This window comes from Vipera berus (assembly GCF_964194415.1).
Source record: "Vipera berus genome assembly, chromosome: 6".
Taxonomy (NCBI): Eukaryota; Metazoa; Chordata; class Lepidosauria; order Squamata; family Viperidae; genus Vipera; species Vipera berus.
The window spans coordinates 66,040,318-66,052,930 of record NC_138208.1 but is presented as its reverse complement, the minus strand read 5'-3'; the positions used below and the strand labels follow the sequence as shown (position 1 = coordinate 66,052,930).

General features: G+C 38.5%; 1 protein-coding gene across 1 annotated transcript in view; it reads left to right on the top strand.

The window, feature by feature from the left end:
* Positions 1-4,905, top strand: part of MCM5 (minichromosome maintenance complex component 5) — a 30,067-nt gene extending 25,162 nt beyond the window's left edge. The window contains exons 14-17 of the mRNA XM_081331873.1: positions 390-518; positions 1,674-1,816; positions 2,597-2,724; positions 3,870-4,905. Of these exons, the coding sequence (XP_081187999.1) occupies positions 390-518; positions 1,674-1,816; positions 2,597-2,724; positions 3,870-3,971 (502 nt within the window). The 3' untranslated portion in view covers positions 3,972-4,905. The remainder of the gene's footprint in view (positions 1-389; positions 519-1,673; positions 1,817-2,596; positions 2,725-3,869) is intronic.
* Positions 4,906-12,613: the final 7,708 nt, after the last annotated feature.

Sequence of the window (12,613 nt, the reverse complement as noted above, 5' to 3'; positions counted from 1 at the left end):
GTTTGTTTGGTCATCAAGTTTTTGACACCTTGCTAGGTGGTACTCGAACACTGACATATCGTAAAAGTGGTACAATTGGTGAAAAGTTTGAAAAGCCTTGCTTTAGAACATCCATTTTCATTTCATAAATTGAACAGCCTGGAGACTAAGTTCATATATTAAGGTGTTCTAATAATAGTTAGTTTAATAAGCCACAGTGGATGTGTTCACACAACATACTGAACTACATTATGACTTACTAATGTGTAAAATTTGGTTTGTGATTATGCCATAAGAATTAAAAAATGGGTGAGACAAAATGATTTTGTATTTATGTGGTATATGTGTACATATGTATATATGTCTGTGTGTGTATGCTGAAATATTAAGGTTTGTATTTGTTCCCATAGAAAATGTGGTCCTCGCCTCTCTGCAGAAGCTGCAGAGAAATTGAAGAACCGCTATATTCTTATGCGCAGTGGTGCCCGCGAACATGAAAGAGAAAGCGACCATCGCTCCAACATTCCCATTACAGTAAGGTAAGGGGAAATAAACATCTGGGTTTCAGGTGAGGAACTAGATAATGGTTATTTAGTAGAGAAACTGTACAGAAAGGTTCTTCTGTACAGTTTCTGATTCTCTAAAGAATGTCATTAGACAAGAAGGTTCATGTTATTTCTCAGGACAGTTGTCCAGCCAGTAAGTATACATAAGGATATACAAAGTCTTCTGTGCACAAACTGTCCCATGCACAAAAGCTGGTTTGGCCTATGACTGAACTGAAACCTGCATGTCTAGGGATAGATTGGTCTGTCCAGATAAAAACTAGGACTGTTTTGATCTGTACATGAGCGGTTTTGGTATATAGAGAGCAGAGAAAACTAAGAATGTTGGCAGCTGAGAGGATAAGGAAAAGATACTAAGAAGATGTGGGGGAGAGGCATGATGGCTATACTACAGTACATTAGAATTTTTCAGTGGGAATATTGGGGTGAATGGACCAGTGGGGATAGGTCATATTAAAATCTGCTGAGGGAAGACGGGGTTAAATAGCCTTGGTCCACTTATTTCTATTCTGTTTCATCTGAAATCTGGAACCATCAGAATGGGACAGTTTGTTCCAGGTTCAAAACATTTTTGCCATTTCAGACATGCTCCTTGATACCCATAAATCAGAAAGTCTGGGTGCAACCTTTCAGATTAACAAATGTTATTAAAAGGCATAAGCTTTTATGATCTTGAGGTCTCTTCATCAGATGCAGCCTGCATTGTCTAGATACACATGTTACCACTGGAAATTTGAAAACAGTGAGAATTTGAACTTCCATTAGGATCAATATATTATTATTATTTTTTTTTAAAAAAAGTCTTGTTTCAGCACTTTTGAGACCTTCATCGCACTGTCTTGTTAGAAGTGGACATAAAATGCAAAGTAAACAGGATGTGTTTGGCTTGATTCAGGAAATTGGGATCATTTCCTAAAATGAAAAGAGAATAGAAAAACAGAATTATTTTGAATAGGCATGCTGAAATGATCCTTATTCAAATTTAATTTCCAGTTAATATTTTTATTGATTTAATGCTTCACCTTTTTTCTTTTAGAATTTTAAAGACTTCTACTTCTCTTAGTCATGGTTATTTCTTTCACTTCTTTTGTATTATTTTAAAGGAGCTTTTTCATTCATCCCATGCAGGCAGCTGGAGGCCATTGTGCGAATAGCAGAATCCCTCAGTAAGATGAAGCTCCAGCCTTTTGCTACTGAGGCAGACATTGAAGAAGCCCTGCGGCTCTTCCAGGTGTCGACCCTCGATGCTGCTTTGTCAGGCAACCTCTCAGGTGGGTTTCCCCAAGGAAATACATGTTGCTTGTGTTCATTGACCAAAGATTGCCGGATATACATGTGTTGATAATCTGGCTCTCAAAGGTAATGGTAGATTGCTGATTTTTTTTTCTTCAGCTTTCAGGCTGGCTGGCCTTTGAAAAATTAAGATTATTAATTCAACTTTGGAGTATAGGAGTATAAGAATCATACATGAAGTATTTGCCTCAAATCTTCCTTCTGCTGTGATTTTTGTTGACTGCTGAGAGCCTGTATACAATTGAGGCAGTGTGTAAATGATATATAAATAAATATATTTAATTTCTTTGCTGTCATACCCGTCTGTGATAGTGCAATATTTTCTTTACCTTAAGCATTGCTGTAAGGAAAAAGTCTGCAGTAATGTAGATGAAATGGCTTAGAGACACTAACATGCTAAACAATTATTGTATGAGTGGTCAAGGTGGAATCCATTTGAAAGCTCAATTATTAGTGAAATACTTCCTTTAATTATATATTTGTGTGCAAACAAGTTTAGTTCAGCAAGATTAACTGTTTCTTTTGTGTTTATTTGTTTGAATTTAATAAAGGAACTCTTAGGAGACAAAAAAATAAATATGAACCTTCCACTTCAGTTGTATTAAATTCAGGTTTTGTTTAAACTGGTGAAATGAAACAGAGCAACTCATGCTGATACAAAGTGTGCTGTTGCAAATTTTGATATCAAAGATTTGAACAATTTATTTCTATAAAGAAATGTCTGTCTCATGTTAATTGTAATAATGCCCTCTCTGTAGGAGTAGAAGGTTTCACTACTCAGGAAGACCAAGAGATGCTGTCTCGTATTGAGAAACAACTCAAGCGTCGCTTTGCCATTGGCTCCCAAGTATCTGAACACAGCATTATCCAGGATTTTGTGAAACAAGTAAGTTACCTGAGAGAGGCAGTTAGAAGTGCTCTCTCAGCTATAGTCCAGTGAAAGTTACACGAATGAAAAGGTTTATGAACAATATCAAGAATATACGGAACCCCTAGAATGTATGCTATTGGTTGTCTGGCCAAGTTGCAAGATGTGCAGACCTAATTAATTTTAGGAAGGAAGGAAGTGTGCTTCAGTCCATCATAATATTTATTCATCACTGTTCTAGAACAGCTTCTCCTGTCCTTCGAATTTGGAGGATGCAAAGGGATCAGGGATATAGGTGGAGTGCAGAGAATTTTCATTTCCTCTCAGTAGTTGATTGCATACCATAGAGCAGCGGCCCCCAACCTTTTGGTCACCTGGGACTGGTTCTGTGGAGAGAGGTCTTTCTGTGGACCAGAGGGAGCGTGGTTTTGTGTGCTGCCTGCATTCCGCTTCACTTGTTTTCATGGCCTGGTTTCTGGCTTGCTGTGGACCAGTACCAGTCCATGGACCGGGGGTTGGGGACCCCTACTATAGAGGGAGTAATAGGTGTCCCTTTGCATAGAAAATGTACTTTCATGTTGGGAATAGTACAGGTAGTCCTTGACTTCTAACTGGTTGCTTAGAGGCAATTTGAAGTTACGACTTATCCCCCAAAAGGTATTTATAACCAAGATTTAAACTTCTGGACCCCTTCTCCCCACTGCAGTCAAGTGGGTCCTTGGCAGACAAGTCCACATTTATGACTAGTTGCAGCATCTCACAGTCATGTGTCTATGATTTATGTTTTTGCTGGAAACCAGCATTGGCTTCCACTTTCCAGCAAAAAACACCCACTGCAGACAATTGCGTAATGACTGCCACAAAAAATTAAAATTGGGTCGTCCCGTGATGACCTGTTTAATGATCAGGACAATTTACAACCACAATTCCAGGATCAATTAAGGCCATAAATTGAGAAGTACCTGGAATATTCCCTAACAGACAAATTATTATGCTTAATACAAAGTGTAGGTGAAAATGAAGCTGTCTTATTTAATACAGAAATTCAATGTTAATTCTCCAGATTAGCGCCATAATTTGTCCATCATTGTCCTTAAGTTTCATTGTTACTTTTAGGTGTGTTAGTTTTCACAAAATGTCTTTTTCCATTTTCCTTCCCTCAGAAATATCCTGAGCACGCCATCTACAGGGTGCTGCAGCTTATGATGCGTCGTGGTGAGATTCAGCATCGCATGCAACGCAAAGTCCTTTATCGCATCAAATAAAATACTGTGCATCTCCTAGAATGTTAAAATAGATGCATTCTCCATGTAATTGGAACTAAATTTTTGCCACTGTTACATCTAATATCTGCAATACATATTTCAGTCCAAAGAAAAATAATCTGTAGTATTGTCCTATTCAGGGAGGTCAAAAGAGAGACAGCATAAAAATAGCTGTTGCTTTTATTTGTTGCAATTTTCTTGCTAAAGTGTCACCTTGATATTTTATTACAATATTAAAAGCTTTTTTTTATCAACACTAAAACTTAATAAGTAACATGTCTGTAACAAATAAAAAGTGTTCTGTTAAGGGTGTGAGGTAAGAAAGCTGTTAAAGAATATAGCTAATTTTCTCTAACGTATTTCTGCTAACTGCTCCCTCTGAAAGCCTCATTGTTTAGTTGTAGTAAAATTATATTGTGATCTTTTGTGACTGCTATTGAGGTCAACAATAGAGAACCAGGGAAAAGAACATGGAAACCAAACATCTCTCCCTTGAGAAGTTAAGAGTTCCAAGGCATGTTTACACAACATGGCTTTTGTGCTTAATGGTGATACTTCAATGGCAGTTAGCTGAGAATCACTGGAGGAGACCAGGAAACAAATATGTAGAAAGATCTGTCACCAAAAGAAGTTACTTCCATCATCACTCTTTCCTTGAATGTGCGATAAGAATCTTATCTCAAGAGTATAGCTGCATTTTCTTCTATGGCCTTTCAAGGTGCAAGCACTTTGTTTTTGGTCATAACTACAGGAGAGATATTTCCACTGCTTTGAAACACCCGAGTTTCATTTTATTTTTATTTTACTATATGCTGATCATACTTTCCACAAGAGTGCATAAAGCAATAAATACTTCATTGGAGAAATGGCATAAATATTTTTGTACTGTTTGCTAATATTTAACAATGAACTACTGCATTCTAAAAATAAAATAATAAACCAGTGCAAAGATAGTTGACAAAAATTATTTGAATGCTTGATGCCTTAAAGTGTTTGTACAGTTTTTACTAATTGACAAACTATTTCTGCCTGAAGCCCTGTAGGAAGATTTGCAGCTAGGAAAGATCCATGTCACTCTTGAATGTGACACTGCAAAGCGACATATTTTCTCTTGTTTTTAAACTAACACACCCAGGTGTTAACAGCTTGTAAAGCTTATTTTACTGTTTATTATACTTATTAGGCCTGGCAAAGCCTGGGTAGGAGCACTTCAGAATCTCTGGAAAACATAACCAAGTATCTCTTCAATTCATTCAAGCAGCCTCATCTTTCCAACTTGGGACTCTTGAATACTGTTTTGGAAAGTTCACACACAATAAACTTCCAAAGCAGTTGTCCCAAGGTTGGAACAAAGATGTAGGTGTTTAATAGTTCAAAATGGAGAGCTTTGTGTGCCCCCTTTTTCGGGTTTTGTTTTTGTTCACCTGGTTTTTGCAGGATGGGCAAGATGACTTCCATAGGATAATTCAGAGGTGAACCTTTTATTTCCTGTTCTCACGCTTGGCTTTCTTGAAGTACAATGCCAATATACATACGTTATTTTCACAGGCCGTACAATATATGTCGGGATGCTGTTTGATGTGAGAATAGCCAGAAAGGTGGCAGATCTGCTGGCCTTTTTTAATCTGCTATTTTAAAACCTTTCTTTCTCTCCCTAAATTCAGTAGCCAGTAGAGGGTGCTAGAAATCCAAAATCTGGCTTCATAAACAAAGTTGAAGGTTCATTACTTTACCATTATAAAGGAAAGGCTGATGAAGAGACAGCTTGCTCTGAGCTTTTTCCTCCTCAGTGAAATACTGAGCACAACAGATAGACTAGTCTTGTCCTGAAGCTACAGGAGCGTACAGTTAGGCTGATCTGTGATGGGTGTGGCAGTTTCTTAACAATTATACTTAATTGTTATTACCTCATAGATTTTTGGATAAGGCATTCTGCTGTTGTGAGCACTTGTTCTAAAAATGTATGATGTATTTTATATTTTTTAATCAATCTAAAGGTTGCCTGACTCCATAGTGATTCCGAGCAACAGGCAACGCTAAAAATAGTACAAATATAAAGAAGAAATAATGCTGACTTCCTGACATGCAAGAGAATACATAAGAGGTCTGTTGTAGCCCAGAGCCTGGAGGGAAAAAAATGCTTTGAAGTACTGTTTGACAAAGTAGTGGCCATAAGTCCTGCAACAGAGAAAGAACTACTTCCGCGGTCCCATCTGATGACACTTTCATTAGTGGAACCTGGATCATACTATTCTACATGAAGGACAGAAACTCCTTCAGCCAAGCCTTATGCCACAAAGAACTTTATGTATATGATAATCAGCCCCTTGAATTGTACCCAGAAGCTAATAAGCGGTCTGGTTCATGAAACCATAGCATTCCCATGACTCCCTATGCTGCTGCATTCTGAACCAGCTACAGCTTCTGAGTGTCTTCAAGTGCAACCCATGTAGAACACTTGGCAATAGTCTGCATGTAAGATGACCAACCCATGAGTGACAGAATGGCCAAAGTCCAGGAATAAGAATGTGATTTTGGTGCACAAGATGAATCTCCTCCCTAGTTTACACCTATCACCTTTTCAAGCAGGTGCTGTAAGTCCAGGAAAAAACAGTCCAAATTGCCTATCAGTTCCAAATGGGGAAATGCATCCCCATTCAAGAGTAAAGAAATCCTGCATGATGACATGGTCCAAATATCCACAGCATATGGTCTAAATAAAAAAATTAAAGGATTTAACTGGAGCAAAATTTGTTCAGTGATGTATGTTCATACTGTATCCTGTTAAACATTTCATCTGTTATGTCCTAGAGACTGAGTGGCTATGGACATTTGGACCACCCGGTCCTGCAATATTTTCATCCAGTTGTTTTATGGTAATACATTTATTAAGACCAACCATGCAGGCACTAAAATACAGAGTTTACAGAGTTCTCCAGAATATTGCAAGAGGCAAGTTGTTATAAAAAGCAGGGCTACATGGAAAAACTTGTCCCTTATTTCCGTTTCCACTATAATATTATATGTAAAGCAGTGACAAGTTGTTGGGGTTTTTTTTTTAAAAAAAAAAGCTTATGCAAAAAAAAAATCAATCGCATGGGTACTAATGTTTAGCTGATACAAGCCAGATCCAAACCAATACTTTGGAATAACAGCAACTCCCACAGTGGCTTTTTTTTTCAACATACAGATAGCCCTCGATTTATTATCATTATTGAGCAAAAATTTCCATTGCTAAGCAAGACAGTTGTTAAGTAGTTTTGCCCATTTTACTACCTTTTTTGTCATAGTTGTTAAGTGAATCATTGCAATTGTTAGTAACACTGTTGTTAAGTGAATCTGGCTTCCCCACTGGCTTTCCTGATCAGAAGGTGATCACATGACCCCAGGACACTGCAACCATCATAAATACACGCCAGTTGCCAAGAGTCTGAATTTTAATTCTGTGGCCTTGGCAATTCTGCAACATTCGTAAGAAAACTAATCATAACTCACTTTTTTCAATATTATAACTTCAAATGGTCACTAAACAAATAGTTGTAAGTCAAGAATTACCTGTAGTTCTTGTGAAGGAAAAGAGAGCAAACACTCTGTATTGAACTGGGGACTTTGCATATACAAAGAACACCATCAGTGTGTTTCAGCAGGATTTCCATTCCCCCCACCCCACCAAACCTTTCCTTAAATAAAAATGCAAAATGCAAATAGAAAGATAGCTTAACCTTTCCTAGCACTCAGTAACAATATTAGCATTCTTTTGTCCTTGAGCTGTTTTGTTAGATATATTTTCATCTATGCATGTTCTTCTGAATATTTAAGCACATAGGGCAAGAGAAGAAGCCATGAGGTAATGGAAAAAATGCCTTGTGTAAATCTAAATATCAACTTCAAATAGAAAAAAAATCACTCTTACTGGATGTAGTTAAGAAAAACTTGTGAGTGAATACCAATTAAAAACAACCTACATAGGTGGATAGCAATAGCACTTAGACTTATATACCACTTTACAGTGCTTTACAGCCCTCTCTAAGCGGTTTAGAGAATCAGCATATTACACCAACAATGTGGGTCTTCATTTTACTGACTCAGAAGGATGGAAGGCTCAGTCAGTCTTGAGCTGGTGAAAATCGAACTGCTGGCAGCCGATAGTCAGCAGAATTAGCTTGCAATAGTGCATTCTAACCACTGCTCCACCGTGGCTCTGCAGTCATGAAAGATAGGGGTTAACAATGCAGCTTTGTTGTCTATAAACATGGAATGGTCTTTCTTACTCAATTGGTGCAGAAGTTTGGATCATTATTCATCTCTGCTGTTGACTGATTGATTGAGTATCATCAAGTAAGCAACCACATAGATTTCTGTATCCATATGGCTTTCTTTGTAAAATACAAGAGTAGTTTACTATTGTCTTCTCCCACATAGTTTGAAATTGTCATTGTGACTTAAAATGATCTGACTTTAGCATCTTCCCTTATTGCTGTTCCCCTATATTAATGCCACCTTGCTTTAGCAGGTCAGCAGGCATAACCTTCATCCCTTGGGTGATCCTGCTGAGATCTTGGCATCTCTTGGCATATACTTCCAGCATTTGTTCATCTCCCCCACCTGCCATCACAATGAGATAGCACAGCAGGACTTGCGGGGGATCTATGTTGCTATTGTCTGTGAGTTTTGTCATATCACTGGTCTTTTAATGTAGCTAAAATTAATTGTTGTACCATTTTCTTTCAGACTCTTGCCAAAAGAGGTTCCTGACAATCCATATTTGCAAACTTAGGAATATGCTTCACTGAAACTTTGAGCAAAAATATTCAGTGTTTTGAAAAATGTGTCTTAACTTCAAGCTTATCTAGTCATTACATACTGTAGATGTTGCCAAATACTTTTCTTGGCAAAAGTGCCCAAGTGGTTTGTCATCCTCTTTTCTAGAATGAATTTATTTTTTTTATTACAGCCTTGCCTATAGCCCCTTTTTAGTGACCTATCCAAGCACTAACTTTGGGCTTCTTAGACCAGACAAGATCAGCTAGGACACAACCAACTGCTTCTTGGATGCTTTACATACATCCCCACCATTTTATTTTACCCTTCTACTAACCAGTTTATGATCTTGAGATCTTTCCTGGGGAGGAAAAAATCTACTCAATATAATTTCCTCTCTGCATCTCCCTGTCACCTCCTCCATACAATTTTTAATTGTATAATGTAACATTGCCCATATGATGGGTGGGTATGATGCTAAATGAATCTGGACTTCGCATATGTAAAATGAGTGAATTAGCATTATGCTAGCTTTTTAAAAATATTTATTTATTATGTACAACAGAAACCTGCAGAAACCTTTCTGGAATATATTCCAAGCAACCTTAAGGGTTTTTTTAAATGAAAAATCAATAATTTTCCCAAACTAATAGAGGATGATCCAGCAGCATCCCTAGTCATTCACATCTATGAGATGAATCCACAGGAGGTGGAACTGAAAAGTGTGCTTAAATTTATTGCAGATTTCTCTTACATCCTTAAGCATAAAGTGTAGCATATTTATTCTGCTGGAACACAAAATGTTTCCATCCGTTCACCTGCCTGCTCCCATCCTGATAGGCTCTAGGTGATGGCAGGCATGCTGTTTCATCCAGGCCAACACGCTTGAGCCTGCTGACATTTTCTAAATGACAGGCTATGTTTTTTGGCTCTTTGAAGGAGAAAGAAACATCACTAATTGGTCTGGCATTCGTGGAGCATGTTTGTAACTAATGCAATTAAAGAGTGCTTACTACTTCCTTTCTCTTGTTCTGCATGGGGACAGGAGGTCAAATGTAGTCAAGGTCTGAGCCTGGCTTACGCAGCTTGCCTCCCAAGAGAAATTATTACTTCAAACATGCTTATGAAAGAATGTGGCAGGAAAGAGATGGCACAGCAGAGGCACAGAGAGTTAAGAAAAGAGATTCGATACCCTGACTTGTTTCAGATTTCAAATAGTAGGTTTCAAATTACTCACCTGATATGAGGTACAGCTCTGTCCTTATTTTATTTTTAAAAATGGAAAGATTGCAAGGGTACTCAAATTTTCCACCCTGTGTAGCAATAGCATATTAGCAAGAAGTGTTTCCCTCCAGTGCACTGATTTTCTGTGTAAAAAGATGTAGGGTTTGGGGTTTTTTAACACGTGGTCAGAGTGGAATAACACAGCAGTCCCCAACCTTAGTGGCTTGGTGGCCCAGCTGGGGGAAGCACTGGGCATGGAAATTGAGCTGCGCACTTCCGCATTCTGGCCAGCCACTCACATGGCCCAATTCCAAATAGGCCACAGCTCAGGGGTTGGGGACCCCTGGAATAACATGCTTGACTATAGAGATTCTGAAGGTTGTCATGGAGACCTGGAGGCCGTTTTGCACTTCCATTTTTTCCTTTATCTTTTTCGATTGCCAAACGTCTGATACTGCTTGAGTCTTCTGAGCAGCTTGCTTTTAATTCTATAGTTGTTCTGTACCATTCTTTTATGTTAAGAAGCCAACTGGTTTTGTCTTTTTAACAAAAGGATACAATCACAATGGGAGCAAGGATGTTATGTTTAAAAAGTGTTTAAATTGCATGCCTTATGAATAAAGTCATTATGACCATTGTCCATAGGAAGGAAATAACCAGTTTATTTCTTCCGGTCTTAACTTTTTTTAATACAATGGAATGGCAGAGATGGAGTGTGTATATTTTTGTGAATTTTACCTGTATGTGAGGGAGTCACATTAAAGGAATATAAAGGCATACTTAGAGTATCAGAATTATAGATTAGCAGTTGTTGGTTATAGCAAATCTATGGAATGATCACTTCTGAATTTCCAAAACAGAGACCAAATGAGGTGTTTAGTACATACAAATGAATGAAGACAAATATATGTATCCCAGAATAATGTTGCCGGATCCAATCTGGGTCGGTCACCAGGACCAGAAGTTTAGTCTTCCAAGTTTTCAGAATCATGCTGGAGCCCATCCTCATGCCCACTTTACATGCTAAATATATTTAAATAGCAATTAGTATTTAAGACTCACTTTTAGAAGTAGTAACTGTAAAGTTCTCCAGAGAATATTCCCCTACCAACCTGTTATTAACCAAATATTTTTTCAACCAACCAATTTGGGAAAGAGAATCTGTTCCTGTAATTTATTTCAAAGCACATGAGAAATTCAGAGAAATAATCATGGATGACATTGCATTCTTGCACTTTAGCTATGAATTAAATGAGTTGATGTCCTGCCTTTCATTGTGCCTTGGTAACTTCTTTGTACCACAAAAGCCTCTCTCCAGTGCCTTTCTTGGCTTTCCATGCAATTAAATCCATGACAAAAAGACGAAGAAAGTGTTTCAATGGGACTTTTTCAAATTAGGAATTATGCTCCAGCAATGTGGCTTCGGAGTGCACCATTGGAAGACTGAAAGACAAGGTTAGGAACAGATTGTCATGGAAAAATCTATCAATGTTGTTGCTAAGAGTTGATAACGACTTGATGGCACATAATCAATAAAAATGTTGGATGATAGTGATGGAAACTGGACAATAGAATAATATCATCCACTGTTAAGCTCTTCACTCAACTTCAACAATAAAGTGCACCAAGAAGTATCGAGAAATTTGAAAAAGGAAAAGGAAATAGAAATAGAGAGGAAATAGAGAGGGAAAAATGCCACTTTTGTTGGGGAAGAAAATTTTTGAGTAATAGCAAGATTTCAATGGAGTAATGAAGCATTATTATTATTATTATTATTATTATTATTATTATTGTTGTTGTTGTTGTTGTTGTTGTTGTTGTTGTTGTTGTTGTTGTTATTATTATTATTATTATTATTATTATTATTATTATTATTATTATTATTATACCAAAGACTGGCCAAGTGAGCTGTCTGGGTGTTCTAGGTCAGGGCTTTTCAACCAGTGGTATGGGTACCACCTGTGGTACATTGGCACTTGCCAGGTGGTACACGACCATCCTAGAAAAGTGGTAGAGGGGGAGGGGAATGAGCTGAACTGGTGGCAGCACCACACAAGCCTGAGTGAGAGATGGCTGGAGCTGCAGGGCTGTCAGGGCTCAGCGGAAGCGCCAGGATCAGCACTTCTGCAGAGCTGTCAGGGCTCAGCGAAAGCACCAGGATCAGCACCAGGCTCCAGCTGGAGCTTGGCGCTGATCCCGGTGCTTCTGCTGAGCCCAGAAAAAGTGCCGATCAGCTGGAATGTTGCAGCATCCCCAGGGTCTTGTGATTTACATTCAGATGCTTGGCAACTGATTCATATTTATGACGGTCACAGTGTCCCAGGGTCATGTGAAGTGATCAAAACCTGCTGCAACCAGCCAGCAGATGGGGGGAATAAAAACCAACCCCCCCACCCCACCCCCGCTGCCAATCCTCAACAGAAACGCTCACAACAATGAAAACCTCGGACAGGAAGAAGAGCGCCGCCAGGTGGGCACGCAGGTGTCTTGCTCGGTTGTGGCTTGGGGAGCATTTTTTCAGTGCCATTGTAACTTCAAACAGTCACTAAGCGAACTGTTGTAAGTTGAGGACTACCTGTACATCATTTTCCCCCCCTGTTTTTTTGGTCATCAAGTTTTTGACACCTTGCTAGGCGACTGGTGGTACTCAGATACTG